The following is a 21,239-nucleotide window of genomic DNA, read 5'->3' as shown; positions in this document are numbered from 1 at the left end:
CTCAGTGAACTTCACGCCGCCGGCGTCCCTGCTCGTAATGCCTTTAGAATTCAGACAAGTACAGGCCCGACGTATATGGTACGCCTACTTCTACCGACTGCAGACGACGTCCACAACCTCATTGTCACCGGTGTCAACATCTACAGCCATCGATACAGAGTGGAGCCTTCTCGCTCCCCACCTCAACCTTCTCACTATTCATCCAACACCACCTACCGTCGCCCCCGGCCAGTCCCTCCTCCGGTTCCACACCCTCAACCCGTTCATCCAACCCCTCCTCCAATTAATTTCTTCTTTTCGCCACAACCGTCCCCCACTGACCTGTTCCGACTCTTACTCACTTCGCTTGTTACCTTCTCGTCTGTGTTTCATGTACTTGCTCTTCAACTCCCTCATCACCCCCTTGCTTAAAACTCCTCTTCCTTCAGTTCTGTCATGTCTCTCTTAAGTCCTATATTAAAACCGTCCACATGCACCTCCCTATTCCACAATTCTACTTCCCATCTATCTAACTTTTCCTCTTCGAACCCATACCCTATCATTTCTCACTTCGTTTACCCACCTTCCCTTTTCCACACATCTCCTTGACCCGCCCGCACCTCTTGGCCAGAGCGAGGGCGTAACCCTCTAGGTGGCCCGCCCCACCCACACATAAAATATCTTTAGTATACTTTGAATTTTAAACAATGCCATCAAGTTAATTCACGCTGAACACAAAATATAATGATACACCACGTTAGACTTGTTTACAAATTACGAACACATAAGTCACATGCTTGACTCCAAGCGACGTTGTCGGATCTCCAATGTCACGGCCTTATAAAAGTCCGGCCATTTATAAGTTCGAACAAGGTTAATCGATTGGGTAAAGTCGGATTCAATGCAATCCAGAAACATTATCTCCATAATACTCGACGTGATACGATTAAATCTTTGTTAATCAATCAATCAATCAATCAATCAATCAATCAATCAATCAATCAATCAATCAATCAATGAAGGGTCAAGGGTCCACTGATTGACGTTAGACTTGAAATACTTCACTTCGAGACATTCTGCCTTTAATTATAAATATCGCTCATTTCATGTCTCTATTAATTTAATTTAATTTAATTTCGCACAATGTGCATAATTAAAGGACATACTCTTAAGCATTTTCACAGAATTTTGTCAGAGATATTTCTCTGCGCTTACATGTCATTACGTGATATCTGTCACATGGGTTATCACAAAATGTGCATACGCACAGTTCATCCGGTTGGTGGTAGATGTATCTCGTGCAGATACTGTGGTGAAAACCATGAACAGCAAAACGCGTCATGAAGTCTCTGAACGCATAATTGGCTTTTATCCATTCTCTGTTGACAATAGCATCTGTAGCGTAAATTTCTGGAAATATTTTTTCTCTTTTTCCTTGCAGTTCACGGAGTAGACTCTGGTATGCTTCTGTTGATGCCTGCCATCTATATAACCTTTCTACAACTATCTACACGTTATGAATGACCTCCAGCGCCATCTAAAAGCGAGGACGGAAACTACCTGGGAGCTAGCTACACATTGGAACGATAAGCCCCATTAGACTTTCACCGGTTGACCGGTTGCATTTTTCATGGAGAAGGTTATGGATCTTCATGATGTTTATGTATAGTATATATATATAGTAATGACAACGGCAGGACACCAAGTTTAAGAATGGATTTATCGGAATAAATGACCTGTGTGCTTCCGATGATCCTTGTGTGTATTTGTTCTGGTGATTTGATTATCATTTGCATTTTAAACTATTGAATCACGTAGTGCGCCCCAATTCTTCTCTGGCATTTGGCACCGGCCCTTACTTTTCGCCAACTTTTGTCACCCTCTTATCCGTGTTGTAAGACTATTCAGGTTCATTCCAGGTGTCTTTCCTTTATTTTCAGTGTCTCTTGGAACGTATTCTTTGGGAACTATGCGTAGTGCAGCGTAAACTCTGTACACATGGCGGAGAATAAAGTTGGACATCAACGTGCATGACTAAACATTCTTCCAAAGATCTGTAATACATTGCTACGCTCTCTTCTCCACTTTCAGGGTCACAGAGAACTATTATTCGTTAGTCTTCAATTGGTTATGTTTCACTATTTCAAGAGTCTGGATTCATAAAGTGTCTCAGTTCTTACCGGCATGGCGGGGGATGAATCTTCCGAAGATTATAAGTTTAAGCCATTCTCTTTTACTACCCGGCTTGGAGAGATTGCTAATACTCGACCGATTACTCCTCAGCCAAGGAGTGGGCATCGAATTGTGTGTGATGAGGGCTTCTTGTATTCATTTGGTGGCTATAATCCATTTTTGGACCCTTCTGACCCTTCTATGCATGGAGATGCTGTTTGGGCCCTAACTTGCCCATTGTTTAAAGAACTGTGGCGCTACAGTTATGCTTCAAATACTTGGTTTCGTTTACTGGTTGGAGAAGGCATTCCAAATGAGCTTGCTTCAAATGCAGTTGTTCTTAGTGGTGATCTCATGCTAGTCTTTGGAGGTACTGCTGTACCCTTCGGGGAATCGTGTAGCAACAGTCTGTATGTTTACAACACCAAATGTGGGGGAGGTATGCATACTATTGAGACAACAGGTGATCATCCTCAGAAACAATATGGCCAGGCTTTAATTCTTCACAAGAAGTTTCTTTATACTGTGGGTGGAACCACAGGATATGACTATAGTTCAGATATACATAGACTAAATCTAGAAACCAATAAATGGGAAGAAATTTATACCAGTAGTCCTGTTGGGTCACACTATGAACCTCCTGGGAGATATCGTCATGAATTAGCTTTTGATGGCAAGAAAATTTATGTTTTTGGAGGTGGCACTGCTACCACTGTATATGGCTTTGATATCATAAGTGCATTTAATTTGGAGACTAAAAAATGGGAGGAATTGGCTACTCACAGTGATCCAACTGTAACACCCCCAGGTTTTCCTGCTGCCAGACGGTGCCATGGATGTGTTCAACTTCCAGCTGAGGTAGAAGAAAAGAATGAGATAGTTATTTGTGGTGGATATAATGGTGGCGAGATCTTTTCAGATGTATGGAAATTTGACTTGAGTACCTTGCAGTGGACATGCTTAAAACAGTGTGTTCTTCCAAGGCCTGTATATTTCCATTCAGCTGCAATTTCACCTGCTGGCCAGCTGTTTACATTTGGTGGAATAGCTGCTCTTGGTAGTGAAACTGTTCGGACAGCTGAGATATACTGTGCATGGCTTCGCATTCCTAAGTTGTCTGAAATGTGCTGGGAAACTATTACTAGAAAGTACCCAAATTTGTATGCTGTCCCTCGCAACAAACTACTTAAGCTAGGCATACCAGAGAAATTTGTCAGTCGACTTTTATAATATTAATTGGAAATATATTGTAAATTTTTAAATTATGTTATGCAATATCTGAGAGAGCAGAAAAGGAGATTGTAGAGAAACGCAATAATTCGTAACGATGCTTAGATAACAACCACCAACAACATTGTAATTAGTTTTAAGTACATATTTCTGTAAAATTATTCCTTTTTATCTTATGATTTCAGAAACTAGTGGCCCTAACTATGGCATAAGGGTGGCGGGGACTGCATGAAAATAGTATAAGGAAAGTGCATCATAGGTTTAGTTAAACTTCCATAAGACCAGTAAGATTCCTTATATAAATCAACTATAAACTCTTTATCATTTTCAGAAAATTTAACCACCTTTCTTTTATTTTACAGTCAGATTTGTCAGTTACAGAAAGTACATACAGTGAACACTTTTTACCAGTTTCTGGATAAGCACCTGAAATTTTTACTTGGTTTATGACATATTATCAGAAAAGAAATAATAGAATGCATTTTTAGGGGACAAGCAAGGAAAAGGACTGCCACAGCATTCATTTGTTCAAAGGGAAATACAGTGTTCAGAGTAATTTTGTGACATTTCTCATCCTTGATCTGTTTTAAGGTAATGTCTGCAGTTACAAAGCCTAGCCTTTTGACAGAGTCAAACCTATTTTCTGATTGATTGCTAATTGGTGTAATTGAACTTTTGTGACAAAGTAATTTTTGTTGAGGACAAGACATAACATGTTTGACATAATGGGAGATGTATTTCACCTCTATGCAGTTGCTCTTAAATGTTATCTTAAATATGAAGTGAATTGGGTATTTCGATATATTGTGTGGAATAAGCAGTGAAAACTGGTGAAGGTTTTCCTGAAGAAGCAGGTGCATTTAATAATTAGTGAAACGGCTAGCCCTGTGTGTTGTGGTTCTAGTGTGATAACTTATATACAATATTATTAATAGAACCTCTCTAAATTTATTCTACAACAAATATTTCCTTTTATATTCACTACTAAGATAAAACAAGAAAACTGTGTCCTACCCTTTCTCATGACAGAATAAGGTTACATCATTTTCATCTGTCCTTTAATGGCTTATGTTCTTGTGTATCTTGACAGTTTTCATTCTTTCATATCCTGGGGTTCTTCGCTTTTTTGAGGTGGATGACAACATGTATTGGAATATTCCTGGAATATTATAGTCTGTACCAGGATAAAATTTATATATAAAATAACACAAGCGAGTGGGGTGGGGAAGCTACACATCCACAGGAGGGGACATTTCAGCAGTCAGAAATTTGAGATGAACAGTCATGTGTGCAAGAGAAGTTAAAGGTAATCAGATTTTAAAATACTTTTCAATCAATCTGTGGTCTGTTTTAAAGCAGCCTTGGCTTAGACCCACAGTAACACAGGAATACGATATATTACTCATTAGTTCCACCAATTACAACATCCTTTGAGCTCAGATGATAAAAATAAAGCTTCAGTTACAACCTGAACAAGCAGTTTGATGCTAGTTAGCCTGTTGCAGATCACGTCAAGATTGGCTTCATTAATGCTGTCTTATCTGTCGTATGGCGTTTAGTGCCGGGAGTGTCCGAGGACACGTTCGGCTTGCCTAGTGCAGGTCTTTCTGTTTGACTCCCGTAGGTGACCTGCGCGTCTGGATGTGATGATAATGGGGTTGGGAGAGAGTGAAATCCGGTATCAGCATGTAGCCTACTCCTGTCGAATAACACCAAGCGGCCTGCTCAAAGCTTTACGTCTCCATTCGACGGACAAATCGCAGTCAACAGCATCATATGCCCTCACTCCGTATGAACACTGCGGAGAGATTTGTAATTTAATCCAGACTTTTGGCATACAATCTAGTGATTAGCACCACCTCTCCTACTTTGCCAGCCAACATTCTGATGGTGAAATTTTTTTCGACCAACGGGACTCAAACCGTCTAACCATGATAGAAGACCATATAGACTTCAACACCTTAACGGTCATGGCCACCAGGCAGGCTTTTCATTAATGACGATGTTTTACCATGATAAGGTCTCCAGCAGAATTAGGCAAAAAGTCTGCATTTATTAAAAAGCAAAACATCACAGTTGTTAATGTGTACAAATGTGTTTACAAAAGAAAAGTTGAACCTTGTTATTCAGGTGAGGCTGTGTGGTTAGGGTCACATAGCTGTGAGCTTACAAGTTTGAATCCCACCATCGGCAGTTTTGAAGATGGTTTTCCGTGATTTCCTCTTTTCACACCAGACAAATGCTGGGTGTGTACCTTGATTAAGGCCATGGCCTCTACTTTCCCATTGTAGCACTTTCCCATCTTTGCATCGCCAAAAACCTTTGATGTGTTAATGCGACATTGAACCACTAGCAGAAAAAGTTATTCAGTTGCTGTATATAGCTTCTCACTATTGTCTCTGGCGTTAATTGGAAATCTGATTAGAGACAATTGTTTCCTTTCTTTAAAATTATTATTGTGTTACTCATTTTAGATAGTGTAGTCTGTGTGTCCTATGACAGAAGTTGAGGTTAAATATAATTGGTTAGCTGCTAGCATGTTGGTTTAGAGGGTGTTGATTCTTTCTGTGGCATAAGCTTAGTGTGACACATGCAAGTAAGCATTTGGTGTCTGGTTTGTTAGTAACTTTTAAATCCTCCCTGAATAGTGAGCAAGCTGTTTATTTCAATCCAATAGAGTTATTCTGTTCTCATGAAAGAGCACATGTGCCCTTCATACAAGTGAATGAATCCGTGTTAACCGAGCACGTGGCTGTGCAGTTCAGTCATGTAGCTATCAGCTTGCATTCGGGAGATAGTGGGTTTGAACCCCCACTGTCGGCAGCCCTGAAGATGGCTTCCCATGGTTTTCCACTTTCGCACTAGGCAAATGGTGTACAGTCCGTGAAACTTTTACTGATACTTCATTTTACGAGATGAGGAGTAAGGAGGGAGCTAGCCCGGTTCTGGTAATACTGCCAACTGAATGGAAATGAAATCTGAATTGAATAGGTAGTATGATTGGTTGATGTGAATTTTTGTAAACTGCCGTTTCCATGTAGGATTTCTTTTTTTTTGTGCTAGTTGTTTTACGTCGCACCGACACAGATAGGTCTTACGGCGACGATGGGACAGGAAAGGGCTAGGAGTGGGAAGGAAGCGGCCGTGGCCTTAATTAAGGTACAGCCCCAGCATTTGTCTGGTGTGAAAATGGGAAACCACGGAAAACCATTTTCAGGGCTGCCGACAGTGGGGTTCGAACCTACTATCTCCCGAATACTGGATTCTGGCCGCACTTAAGCGACTGCAGCTATCGAGCTCGGTGTAGGATTTCTAGGTTGTTCCTGTGATGTACTTTGATTTTCCTCACTCATGTCCAAGCTTAACCAATATTTTGACTTTGCTATGTACATAACAACAGTATTTAAAATGTTTAAATTATACCGCCAGATGTCTCACGGCGATGCATAATCGATTCATATTTTTTGTGTCAGAGGTGTACCAATTCGGTATTAGGGAGCCGAAGTATCACTAAAAGTTTCACATACTGTACTTTAATTAACCCTGACAGTAACACATCCATAATTATCGCTTTAGTTACACCACACGTCTCGAAGACGTGCCACTCAAAGTCTATTATTTAAAGTTATGTTAAAGTTACCAGACGGAATGAACAAGGAATAGAGGTGGTGGAGGGGATAACTCTCCCTTCCTTATGAGGACTAGATGGCATTCATTCGCACGACATGTCAGAAAATCATATGGTGTAATTGTCAGCGTTAAGGTCATGGTGGCTTCCTTCCCGCTTCTAGCCCTTTCCTGTCCCATCGTTGCCATAAAACCCATTTATGTTGATGTGACATAAAGCAAATTAAAAAAATTATCTGGGTCAAGATTTTTGTTTTTAATTGGGGCTAGAATTGATAGGTACCAAAAAGAAAATGGGAAAACATTGCTATTCGTGTTGGGTTATTTCATTTTAAATCGGCTACACTCAACCTGTCAATGACAAATTTATTTGCATAGAACTTGAACACACTTTTATTTGCATATTAGATAAATATGTTTTGGTGAATGGAATTTGAAGAAGAATGTAATGTTGGAGGAAATCTTCTTGTACCCCATTAATTTTGTTTTAAATGTTCTCTAAATATGCAGAAAATATATTGAAATACAGGGTCTTTATTTATGCTTGGCAAGGACTTTCTCGCTCAACCTTGGCCGCCAGTGACAGTTCAGTTGCTGGCTACCGCGCGTGCGTATGTATGGCAGAATACGATGCTCAAAATCATTGTCATGCATTTTACTCACCATGTTTACAGTTTATGCTCAAAATCATTATCATTCTTTATCATGCATTTTACTTACCATTTTTACAGTTTATGCTGAAAATGTTCCCCATGCGCTGCCAAATATAATCAACATCTCCTAATGTTTTCGGTTAGGCCTACTCTACCAAGTTCTTCAGCACTGATGGATGCAATTGCAGCTCTTATATTGTCTTTAAGTTCATCTAGTGTGATGGTTGTTCCCATAAACTACATTTTTTAACATTCCCCACAAATAAATATCACATGCCGTTAAATCTGGATTGCGAGGGGGCCACAGATTTTTACTTATGATCCTCGTACCAAACACACTTCAGTAAGGAGACCTTTACGTCTATTCTGATTGTTTACTGAACCTGTACATTTGAATTTATTGGCCAGTTGTTTCATTGTCCGATTTATAGGAATGGGTGTCCCTGGAAATTTCGCTCGAAACTTTTGTCTTGTCCTAGCGCACAATTTTCTGCACTTAATGTAAGTATTGTGCAGATATACATTCACGTAACGAATATTTCACATACATTACAGTACTATACACAATCACAATAAAACACTATACAATACGACATACAGTCCGCAGTAGCTTCATTGAACACCCTTCTGTCTCGGAGCTCAGCTCTCAGCAACTGCAGGAAGTGCCAAAAACCGCGCACGCCAGCGGCCGGTAGCGGCCTGTCTTCGGCGGCCAAGGTTGAGCGAGAAAGTTCTTGCCAAGCATAAATAAAGACCCTGTAGATATTTTTTTAGACTTTTTAAAAATTATAGCCTTTCTTTGTTTTAAATGATAAAGGGGCATTTCATTTTAACACTTTGTCCTAGGTTTAATATATTGAACAAAAGATTATGAAAAGAGTTTTTAAATAAGTTACAATAGCTTGTATAACTTGATTGGAGAATAATGATATGAATATTTAAAGCTTTTTGAACCACTGTTTGTTAGAAAACACTCAATAAAAATTTTAAAAAAAAAGTTTCATGCATCTTCCTGTTGCTAGTTAGACTGTGTTGCAAATTGAGGGGATAAGATTAAAATGGTAAATATTTGATAGATTTGATATAGAATAACTCTAACATTTGTCTGATATGAGATTTCTGTCAATGTTTGGCTTTGATGTCTTATTCCTAGCTGTGAAGAAGTGTTGACTTGAGTGAGTTTCCTTTGACTTCAGCTGGTGATAGTGGTGGTGATTATTGTTTTAAGAGGAAGTACAACTGGACAACCATCCTCTTTAACTGTAACTTGTGGTTGCTGTACTATATAAGGTCTCCCTGTGTAACACTCCACACAATTACTCGATTACAAGAAGGTAAGCTTGCAATCCAAGATGTGCTTGTATAAATTTTATCGTATTCCCATACTCATATATGGCCTAGAAATCTGCACATTCTGGACTAGAGAACATAGTAAACTGCAGACCTGTGAAATGAAATTTCTTAGGAATGCCATACAGAAAACACTGCATGACCATGTGAGAAAAAAGGATGTCAGATCATCTTTGGGAGTGGAGCACCCTCTACAAGACTTAAACGGTTTGGGCATGGAAAGAGAATGCCGGGCACTTGAATACAACATGCATACATGAAACAGACAGTCAGCGGAAGGAGAACTGTTGGACGACCAAGGAAACGATCAGTGGACCAACTGAAGATAGACGTACAGAGTAGAGGAGTGGATTGGAGAGTGAGACCTACATGGAGAGACAACGCTGGCAAGAGCTCGTTCAACACCACCCTACCCGGCATGGTGGAAGGGTTACATGATGATGAATGAACAAAATTTCAAGGAATTTAACTGATTAAAATCATTCAGTCTTCTTCATCCCTCCCTTTCCTCTTCCAGCATCAGATCATCTAACCATTTTTTTTCTTTCTATTGCTATTTACTTAACTTCTATCTGACCTTTTCCTCGATAACTTGCAGTTACACTGACCAGCTATTACAAATCTGTTTGTAAATACTGTACAGTTTTCTCCCCAGAAATGTTCATCAGCCAGGTGTCAAGAATGAGTAGTCGGGTGAGGAATACAATGTAAAATATGAATATGGTAACATTTCAATTTATTCCCCTAAGGGAAATAATAATAATAATTGTATGGCCCCAGCTACTGTGTGCAAATCATTTTAATTTGATGCCATCTGGCTGCTTGATCATCAATTTCAACGTGCTGGTTTACTCCAGGACTACTAGACGGCAGAGTAAACCGAATCTCTCTTGGGCGTCTATGACTTAGTTTTAATCAATTTTGTCGGGTAAACACCAAATGTGTTACCAGAGACCTTTCACATGCCAATGTCGTACAACGTGGAGTGTCGAATGGAATTTGTTCCGCCCTTAAAAAATCCAACCACTCCTGCCGCTACCTGTACCACTGATCCACAGAGGGCAATAACTGACATCAGACCACTAAATATTTACTATTTTAGTGTTATTATCATGAGCAAGACATAACAATGTATTTTGAATTTCTAGTGTTCTGCTGCTCATTAATAATTATGAAACACTGTGGCTTAACACTCAGTTACTGTGGAGGTGCCATACGGGTTTGTTACGATGTGGAATCGAGTGCTTGAATGCAATTCCAGACACCAATCGCGCACTGCACAACATGTGAGTCGAGCTAAACATTTCAACTCCGATGTAATTGATGCAATTATGCTGCCAATAATGAAGATTTATCATTTAAATAAACAGTTTTACAGTATTTACATTTTAATTTGGAGCATGCAATGACTCAAATATTGATTCAGGTGGGGAATCAACATATGTATCGTCTGATGGCCAAGCGGGCATCAATTTTTTGGTAATGAGACAAAGTCTCTCATAGTGCATTGGCACTGCTGGTGGCTCCAAGTAGCCTACGCAGTGGCCGCTACGGTATGCACTAGCCAGCGTCTTGGTGGGTGTGCTATGTATCAACTGATAAGCCCAACATAGCACACGGGGGCGAAACGCTGACAACCAGGAATGAGTTAGCTGGAAAATTTATAATGTCCAATAAAGTACCATTTATGTTGGTATTATTATCCCAAGATGTCAAAGCATCTCCACTTACAAAGAAAAAACAATCAGCAAGGAAAGACATTTAAAATTTAAACTTAACCCACATGGTTTTAAGAAAGAAACAAAATGACCACATGCCCAGGTCGTGATTACTTAACATTATTTACAATTAATGAAAATTAAGTTTACATCTTAAGAGAAATTCACCTATGAAATTATCCTATCTCCTTGAGAATTACTTAAGCATACATTCTTAAATAAATTGAATTTGAGTGCTCCTTCTTTGTAGCTCAGTATTACCTCGACCAGGCTGCCCCTCTGCTTAGTGGCAAACTATCGCTATGGCAGTATCACGATCCATGAAGATTGACATCCTTTTGGGCTGCTCCCATTTCTTCAAGTTCGGACAGCAACTCGCATCCTCACACTGCCTTCTTTCTTGATTCACATCAGCTCACGAACATTGAACACGGTTATATCTACAGCTGACAGGAATTTCTGCTATACTGTTATGTAACTTAGTTATGCACTGCAACCTGCTAAATACACAAAGTTAGTTCACATGCTTACTACTCTGTTATCACCTAGCTTAATGATCTAGTTTGTTCCTTATCTCACAAACAGGTTTGCTCAATTACATATCATGAGTCTCTGCTTCTTAAATAGCTCTCTTGAAAGTATTTGACTAATTTCCATAGCACAATTTACAACTGAACATGTCGCGGAATCACAGTGATTACAAAGTTCCACTCTCCTTGTAATATGTATTTGAATTCTGAATATCTCTCCTATCCTCAAGACTGGATAAACAAAGTTCAAACTTTTCATTCATAACTGACTGTCCAGTCTCTTACTAACAAAGACATTACATGTACTGTAATCTCTGAGCAAAGTCATAGTTCTGACTCTCACAATCAAATTCATAACTCCCGAGTTAAATGTTCTATAACTCACATGATGAAAGACTTTTCTCGAAAACAAAGTTCCTGCTTCTAACCAATGCTTACTAATACAAAGACCAAAGTCTCCCTCCAAGCCTCCACAGAATTGACACACTCGATGTTCAACACTTACAAGAATAGAGAGATTAAAAAGACCCTCTCTTGCCTACTGTCACGTTTTATTAACTCACATCCTCTTCTCACCTACGTGCTTAATCGGGGCAATTGCCATCTCTTCATCCAATCCCATCTCAATATTAGCACGATGCTTTCTCCTTATTGGACTTTATTATGCGCGTCATTCTGGCTTCATAGAAATGACTCTTCCAGCAGTCTCCAACAATCATAGTGCATACGTCTACTCGCTACCTCATGCAGGATGACAAAATATGAAATAGTTAGTGAGTGACACTTCTGTCCTATTGTTGTGCACGGGATCATCCTCTTGCTTCAAAATAGTCCCTCAAGATCACGTTCCATTCAGATAATAACTCCAACGTCCTCTCGCTTGTTTCAAATATACTCTCGGCTAATCCTTCACCCAGGTAGTTGGCGCCTGCCATATCCTGTCCGCTTACAATTGCCATACAATGAAATATAAAATTATGATGGCTATCATTCTAATACATTGGTAATTTATCATACAATTCTGCCGTATTGTCGGCATGAGCATATCATACATGCTCAATACATATCAGGCAATCGTTCATTAATTCATTCATTCATTCTTGTTCATCCCCTGTGGGTGGGGGACGCAGACGAATACACCCACGGTATCCCCTGCCTGTCGTAAGGGGGCGACCAAGGGATGATTGTATTAGAACCATGAAACTGCTTGTGATTAGTACCATCTAAGGGATAAGAGTTTCATATTATTCTGTATTGAAGTGAGTTCACTAATAAGTTAAAAGAAAGTATAAAATGGTTCAACCTTTCAGTACTATTAAAATAAGAAATGTAAGTTTACATTCCTATTTAATTAAAATTGGTACCGGTTCGACCAGTATACAGTGCTCTCTTAACGCTTATGGTGTACTGACGTTCTTGATCTATGACTTCTTCATGATTGACATGCAGTACTGATCTTTAAAATTATACAATGTCCTATAAACTGCAACTGATAAATTTGTATTTGATTTTAGACTTTTTTCATAACATTGTGTTATAGTGCTTCATAAACTGCATCTGACAGTATCATCTTAACTTCATATTTTTACCTGTGCATCTTATTTGTGATTGGCTGTATTTCAATGCACAGTACTCCCTAAAGATTTTCACTAACTGCAACCTACAGGATACTTTATACTTCACAGTTTATTTATCTGTGCATTGTTGTACACTTATTTGTGATCGGCTGATGATGACCAAAAATACTGGTTGAAACCGGTACCAATTTTAATTAAATAGGAATGTAAACTTACATTTCTTATTTTAATAGTATTGAAAGGTTGAACCATTTTATACTTTCTTTTAACTTATTATTAGTACCATCTTGCAGGAACACCATGGGTCGCCTTTACTTGCGAGTAGTAGCACTATGTTAGGTACAAAATAGGTTTGTAATTCATTTTACTGAATCGATTCATTTGATTCCGTTCATGTTACTGAATCAACACAGTGATCCGATTCACGGCACATTAGTCACTGCTCCTACTGCATCTGTGTAGTATGTGCTGGTAAGACAGCAGCAACAGCATTCAGTGCTCGCAGCTGCCATCTGGTCTTCATACTATGAACTCCAAAAAAATGTTAGTCACTGCAATACATCGAAGGTTTCCGGCGACGCAGGGTGGGAAAGGTTAGGATTAGGAAGGCAGCAGCCATGGCCTGAATTAAGGTACAGTCCCAGCATTTCCTGGTGTGAAAATGGGGAAACTACAGAAAACCATCTTGACGGCTGCCGACAGTGGGATTCGAACCCACCATTCCCCGAATGCAAGCGTATAGCTACACGATACTAACTGCACGACAACTCTCTCAGTCGTTTTTGAGAATATGTATTTTTCTATCAGCTGAGGATTTTTTTAAATCCTCATATTTTGTATAGGCTACTTGAGATGTACAGTAGCCCGCTGGTTTTCTGATTTAACATACTGTTGGTTAAGTTATTGCATCTGTCCACATATGATTGAAGTCTTGTGCAACGATGTGACATATGAACTGAGAGAATATTAAGCCGTTCTTCCCAATATAAAACAGGTACTTTTGAGTGTTCATGAGCATGACTCATAGTCATAGGGCTGGCTAGAGTTGAGTGTAATTGTCAAATGTCAACTAAGTTATAATACTAAGATTCATTAAACTAATAAATAGTATAACATAATAGCCTACCTACTTACTAGCTACTTCAGAATTATGTTTTGACTACCTTTTTAACATTGCAAATAAATCCATCTATTACTTAAACCTCCCTGTAAGAAGAGGACAGTGAATGCAAATGGGTATTATTTTCAAATGAGCTGAGCTCGAGAGTCCATTATAGCATACGATTCTTTCAGTGTACGATGGCTCACTGTATGTCTCGCTGCAGCGGAAGCTCGGCTCTCAACCAGTGTTCAGTGAGCCGGTAAGGAGCCGTGTGTATCTTGTGTCTCACTGAGCCGTGCTCGTTCACGATTCTTTCGGTGTGCCATGGCTCACTGTATGTCTCGCTGCAGCGGAAGCTCGGCTCTCCGCCAGTGTCCAGTGAGCCGATAAGGAGCCGTGTGTATCTTGTGTCTCACTGAGCCGCACTCATTCACGATTCTTTCGATGTGCCATGATTCACTGTCTCGCTGCAGTGGAAGCTCGGCTCTCCATCGACGTCCAGTGAGTGCGCCACTCAGCACTGTCTGCTGGGAGTAAGCTGAATCGTGTTCCGTGAGCTCGCCGTTCCTGTGAATCGATTCACTCGGACACTTGAATGAATCGATACACTGCTTCGAATCATGCATTCAGTAGCCAACAATACTGGGCGTTGCCTATGATTAGTACCACTATATGAGCCACACGGTAGGTCTGAATTGCCTATGATTAGTACCCACTATATGAGGAACACCACGGGAATACCGGCGCCCGTGATTAGTACACCTAGGTGAGGAACACCATGGGTTTGCGTTGCCTATGAGTGGCGCCATTATGTGAGAAACACGTTCAATACTTGTGAGTAGTACCATAATGTGTGGAACACCATGAGTCTACACTACTTTTGTTTAGTACCGCAACTTGCGCAATACCATGGTCCTACTTTACTAGCAATAAGTACCATTATGAGGGGCCATTGTCTTGGATTTTGGACCTCTTTAGACAACAATCATTCTCAATTCAGGATTGTGCTTTAGAAGCAGTCCCTTGGTCAGTAATACTATTGTTTATGATAGTTTCTGGGTTGGATCCACGGATTGTTTTAAATTCATATCCATCCTTTCATTGTTCATCATATTTTTTATTCTGGTCAGTGGATGATTTTGAACTTTTAAATTGTCATTACATTTCGTACCATTAGAGGCCCGATGACCTAGATGTTAGGCCCCTTTAAACAACAAGCATCATCATCATTCTTGTTCATTAGCATTTGTCCCGATTCATGATAGTGTTCACTATGTGGCTTTGTTGTCTCCTTTTGATTCAGTCCTGGATCATATTGGAGTGTAGATATATGCTCTCCATGTAGTTGTGTATTGCACTGGGTCTTTGGTTATTAGGTTGTCCCATGAGTGTCTTTCAGATGACTTTCACTGTATAAACTTCTGCTTGTGACACGTGTAAACACCATCATAGTTCCTTTCCAACACTTTCTCCTGGATACAGACAAAACATAACCATCATCTTATCATTTTCATTTCCCCTTGTCCAGCTCCTGCCAGGTTAGGGTGTTAATGATACTTCTCCATTGCCTCTCCTTTCACCACTCCTCTTCCATAATTGTATTCCAGTCTAGTCTTCTTTTTCTTATACTGTTCTTGACAGAGTCTATCCATGTTGCTCTGGGCCACCACCTTGCCCTCCTTCCTCTTTCTTAGCCTCCAACTTTTCTTTTGGAGACAATAATAGAAACATTATCTTATATTGATATTAAAAGTATGATCCAACCTAGTAATACCAGCTAACTATCTGACAAAGAAAAGCCACAGTTGTTGACATGGGAGCAGTTCATCCAAAGGAACTTGTCAGAGTTATGTATACATGAAACCTGGAGGAGTAAGACAGTATTGAAAGTGCAACATCATGATATGTCGTAAGATTCAACTACAAACATTGAACAGTAGGTGCACGTTAATCCGGCATTCTGGGATTCTGCACATTCTGTAATCCGGTACTGATCGAGCTGCTCCTCACATTTGGATTTTTTCAGGTGGATATCTGCATTTGTTGACCTTGACCACCATGTTGCACCACTGTGCTGGCTGTACCCACCATTTTCTTTAGTCACCTGCTGTTCATCTGTGTTTCACACAGTTGTACAGTGCTGTCTAGAACCCTTGCACCCACATTTTTAGTTCACTCCATGGTGTTTTTTTTTTTTTTTTTTTTTATATATAGTTACTTTACGTCGCACCAACACAGATAGGTCTTATGGCGACGATGGGACAGGAAAGGGCTAGGAGTGGGAAGGAAGCGGCCGTGGCCTTAATTAAGGTACAGCCCCAGCATTTGCCTGGTGTGAAAATGGGAAACCACGGAAAACCATTTTCAGGGCTGCCGACTGTGGGATTCGAACCTACTATCTCCCGAATACTGGATACTGGCCGCACTTAAGCGACTGCAGCTATCGAGTTCGGTCACTCCATGTTTATGTGACTCAGTTTTCATTTCAGTACAGTGTTTCCTAGTGGGTTACATATAACATTTGTACAATGTTACAACTTCAGTGCACTGTAAGATGTTCTCAAAACCCAGCGTGAGGTCAAATGCTAATAAAACTAAATGTAAGCATGTTACTTTCACTATATAGTAGCAAAAACTAGAGAAAAAGAAACAAGTTAATTAAAATAGAATAGATAATTAATCATCCGAAAAAGACAAAAACAGAAACTTCATAATGCGTAATTTCAGTGTTAGTTCTTCGCAATTTGTGATATTCAAAGAAGAAAAAAACTTATGAAGTTTGCTGCTCAAGCTGTAACAGCAAAGAATACAGAATCAAGACTCACATAGAAGAAACTTAAATTTGAAATTCTTGGTAGTGCCTTGCACACTAGGTTTAGTGTGAAAAGATCAGAGGGAATACCTGCGATTGAATCTATGATCATTGAAGCAAATCAGTTTCATTGTGATTGGAATATAGAAAGTGCTTGTGTGTTTTCCAATAGTTGGGTTCAGAAATTTCAAATTCTATACTGAATCCGGAGGCAGGATGTGCCTGGAAAGAGCAGTTCAGCCATTGAAAATGCCACTGAAGAAACCTGGAGGTTTTACCAGGCTTGTTTTACAGTGGGTTTTTACCCGTTGTCAAGTTTACAATGCCGATGAAATCGGCCTATTGTGGCATTGTTCTTCAGTCTGCCAAAATAAATATGATAAAATAAATAAGAAATAAATATATAAACTACCTGAAAAAGAAAAAAGTTAATTAATTAAAATAAAATTACATGTTCTATTCTTGAAAGAACAGTAGATTCTATAAAATCACACTCAAAAAAATTTAGAAGTGAATAAAAATTCATGTTAAAATTCTGTTTATCATTAAAACCTTGAAATTTGGGACTTAATGAAATCCTCACTTCTCTTGACTCTTGCATAGATTGCAAGTTGGTGCAATACTGGTACTCTGTCGTTGGCGTGAGTCCAGCTGGCTAGTTTTTCCATTAACCCTCCCACTCAGGCTAGGTCAATGACATCCTGAACAAAACAATTTCCACACTAAATACGTAACAATTTTTTTAAGAAAGGATATGAATCACAGAAGCAATGTGATATTTAGAAATTTCATGATCCGTATTGAAGTGGGATTACAATAACTGAAATTATTAGGGGTCCTCCTATTCAGTACAAAGACATTTATTAATGTGAATGGATCACATGTCGTTCACATGAGGCACTAGTTTTGGCACATAACTCGTGCCATCATCAGCCAACGAGTCAAATCAGGCAAACACAAACAACTTTAAAACACTGTAACACCTGCATAAATGAATATTAAATAAAATATGGGACATGATGATATTGTACTTTAGTATAAAATCCTTTTAAAAATGATGATGACTCGATTGTTTTATACACATGGTGGTTTGTCCAGCTTGTATATGTCTTTAGTTCTTTGATCTTGTTGAAAATACGCTGCAGAGTTTTAATGACATGTGAAGATGACACACTGTTTAATCTGTGGTTTGGTTCTGAAAAAATAAACGTGCATGTGATGGACTTGGTTAGACCCAAAGAATTAATTCTCGGTTCATTATGGGGTTTTGGAACCCTGAAAAGAAATTAAAAGCCAAATTAGGCAAAAGATAGGAAGGAAAGAATAAAAAGAAATGTCTAGAAATGATGAGAAATGACTAGAAACAAACTCACCTTGAGTACCTTGTTTGATCAGCAGACGGATTTGGACTGATGGTTTCGATCATAGTGGGGGTAAATGATGAGGATATGTATTACGTATGGTTTGAAAGATAGAGTTGTTTTTTGGCGGTGTAATATTTTTTAACCATTTAATTAAGAGATCAGAAAGAATATTAGATCTCTCGGAAATTTCATTTAAATTACAGTTAGGATTGAAATATTGATCGCAGTGAATAAAACAATTTTCGACAATGTTCATGATTGGCCCTTTGTTTGCTATTTAAAGTATCTCAAAGTCATGTTCAATGTCAGTGAACTTATGATTAGAGTCATAAATGTGTTGGCCTATAGCAGAAAACTTATGATATCTTACTGCGTTGACATGCTCTGAAATATCTGGTTGTGAAGCTGCGTCCTGTTTGCTCCACATAAGAGGCGCTGTAGTCATTACACTTGAATCTATAGATTCTGGATTTAGGAAATCTGTTAGAGGTATTGACAGATGCTGTATTGTGTATAATTTCTGAAGTCCTAATATTAGTTCCGAAGAAAATTTTTACGTTATGTTTTCAAAAGAGATTGATGATTTGATGGACATCGTTACTGAATGTAAAAGTAGATGAAATGGTAGTTTTAGGTTTTTCTTTTGTGTGAGTAGTCTTAAGTCGATGTCTGAATATATTCTATAAATGATGTGTTGAAACCGTTGAATTTGGCGATTGCCCTTATAGTGTTGAGTTCATTATTGAGGTCTTTCTTAGTCATAGGTATCGTGAATGCATGATGAACCATGCTATTTATTATACGCTGCACGTTTCTGTGTTTGGGGGTGTATGGAATCTTGACGAATAGTATTGGCAGTTTGTGTCTGTTTTCTGAAGATTCTATATGATAGAGCAAAAGGGTTTCTGAGAATTGTTAAATCTAGGAAATTAATTAATTTATTATTTTCGGACCTGAACGTAAATTTGATGTGGAGGTTGATGTTGTTTAGTTCCTGCAGAGTAGAGGTCGCATTCTTGATTTTTTCATTCATTATAACAAATTTGTCGTCAACGTACCTGGCCCAAATAAGGGTGTTTGGAAAAGTGTTGTTATTTATTTTTGTATATTCCAGAAAGTCTAAGTAAATATCCGCTAGAATTCCCGATGTGGGTGATCCCATGGCCAGTCCATTTTGTTGATAGATGGTTTTATCAAACATAAAGAAATTATTATTAATGACCAGTTTCAGAAGAGAAATTAAATCTTGTATTTCTAATTTACTGAGAGAACTCTGTTCAAGTTATTTTCAATAATGGAGGAGAGTTTAGTTGTAGGTATGCTTGGATAAATATTTACTATGTCGAAAGAATGAAGAGTATGGTTGGGTTGTATATTAAATTACTTCATTTTTCGATTAGAGTGGTGTTTTTGATGGATTTTTAGAGAGAAACTGATAGTTCTTAGTTAGAAAACGTTGAACAAATTAAGAAACTTTATATAGAGGGCTGGGTTTGGAGTTAATAATGGGCCAGATAGCAATGTTAGCTTTATGTATTTTTGGGAGGGCTTTAACTTGGGTAAACCTGGGTTCATATTTAATAATTTAGATTTTTCTTCATCCGTAAAAAAAAAAGGATATAATGTTTGTTTTAATTGTCGCTGTATTTTCTGTGTAGGATATTTATTGATTGTTGTAAACGTGCTATTGTTAAAAAATTCTTTGGTTTTAGATACCTAATTAGTTTTGTCCATGATATCTGTAGTATTTCCTTTATCTGCTTTTGTGATTATTAGATCGTTATTTTTAATTTTCTTTTTGAGTTCTGCGATTTGTATATGTTCAGAGGTAAAACTATTAACATTAGAATTGATAGGGGGGTTCTTTTATTTATATTATTATTAGAATTGAATATCTTATCCAATTTTCTTTTTACTTCAAATCTAATTCAGTCGTAATCTTCTAGCAGCATTTTATTGATTGAGCTTCCAACTCAGTAATCAAGTTAGTGGCTGTGTTTATTTTATTCATATTGGGCCATGCTTTGGGCCTTTTGCTAAGATGGTGGTTTCTTCCTTGGTTTAAATTACGTTAGACAGATTGACTAAAGGAAGGTGGAAATTCTCAATTAAGTTTCTTTGTAAACTGGTCTCTTTGGGCTGATTTTTGATGCAGTTCTGTTCATTTTTAATGCAGTTAATTTCTTCTCTAAAGAAAGCTGTTTTTGTGAGAGTATGTCAAAAAGTTTATTATTAATCTGGTTTAGAAATAAATTCCATTGGATGCTAGGAAGCAGATTGGCTGCTTCAAGTTTATTGTTTAACAACGATTTTTTCTTATATAGAAAGTAAAGTTTGGTTTTCAACCAAATTTTGTTCGTTTTTTGTTGGCTTCTGACAGAATGTGGTGCAGAACGATGTTTTTTGATGGTTCCTTTCAGAAAGTTAGGTGTTAAATTGTGTATAATGCATTGTTTTAAAAAGCTAACATATTTGCCTAATTTGGTGACTTTAATTTTTAAACCCAAATATTGATAGGATTTTATCTTTGCCTGGTAGGCCGTTTCATTGATATTTAGAAATTTCATGATCTGTATTGAAGTGAGATTACAATAATTGAAATTATTAGGGGTCCTCCTATTCAATACAAAGACGTTTATTAATGTGAATTGATCACATGTCGTTCACATGAAGTACTAGTTTCGGCACTTAACTCGTGCCATCATCAGCCAACGAGTCAAATTAGGCAAACACAAACAACTTTAAAACAACTTTATAACACACTGTAACACTGCATAGATGAATGTTAAATAAAATATGGGACATGATGATTTTGTACTTTAGTATAAAATCCTTTTAAAAATGATGACTCCATTGTTTTATACACATGGTGGTTTGTCCAGCTTGTATATGTCTTTAGTTCTTTAAATCTTGTTGAAAATACGCTGCAGAGTTTTAATGTCATGTGAAGTTGACACTTCATTTGATCTGAGGTTTAGTTGCAAAAAAATAAACGTACATGTGATGGACTTGGTTAGACCCAAAGAATTAATTCTCACTTCAATATGGGGTTTCGGAACCTGGAGAAGAAATTAAAAGCCGAATTAGGCTGCTCAAGGTGAGTTCGTTTCTAGTCGTTTCTCATC

The 21,239-nt window shown here is 38.3% G+C and overlaps 1 protein-coding gene across 1 annotated transcript; it reads left to right on the top strand.

Moving 5' to 3' along the window:
- Positions 1-1,588: 1,588 nt before the first annotated feature.
- On the top strand, positions 1,589-8,959 carry slim (scruin like at the midline). Its single transcript, XM_067147601.2, has 2 exons — positions 1,589-1,753; positions 1,920-8,959. The coding sequence occupies exon 2, from the start codon at positions 2,164-2,166 to the stop codon at positions 3,379-3,381; it is 1,218 nt and encodes a 405-aa protein (XP_067003702.2). The 5' UTR covers positions 1,589-1,753; positions 1,920-2,163; the 3' UTR covers positions 3,382-8,959.
- The last annotated feature ends 12,280 nt before the right edge of the window (positions 8,960-21,239 follow it).

This window comes from Anabrus simplex, chromosome 5 (assembly GCF_040414725.1).
Source record: "Anabrus simplex isolate iqAnaSimp1 chromosome 5, ASM4041472v1, whole genome shotgun sequence".
In the NCBI taxonomy this organism is placed as follows: Eukaryota; Metazoa; Arthropoda; class Insecta; order Orthoptera; family Tettigoniidae; genus Anabrus; species Anabrus simplex.
The sequence above is the reverse complement of the archived record's forward strand: the minus strand, read 5'-3'. Positions and strand labels throughout refer to the sequence as shown.

Excerpts from the sequence above, each read along its gene's own strand:
- slim (XM_067147601.2), top strand. The coding sequence starts at position 2,164 with ATGGCGGGGGATGAATCTTCCGAAGATTATAAGTTTAAGCCATTCTCT.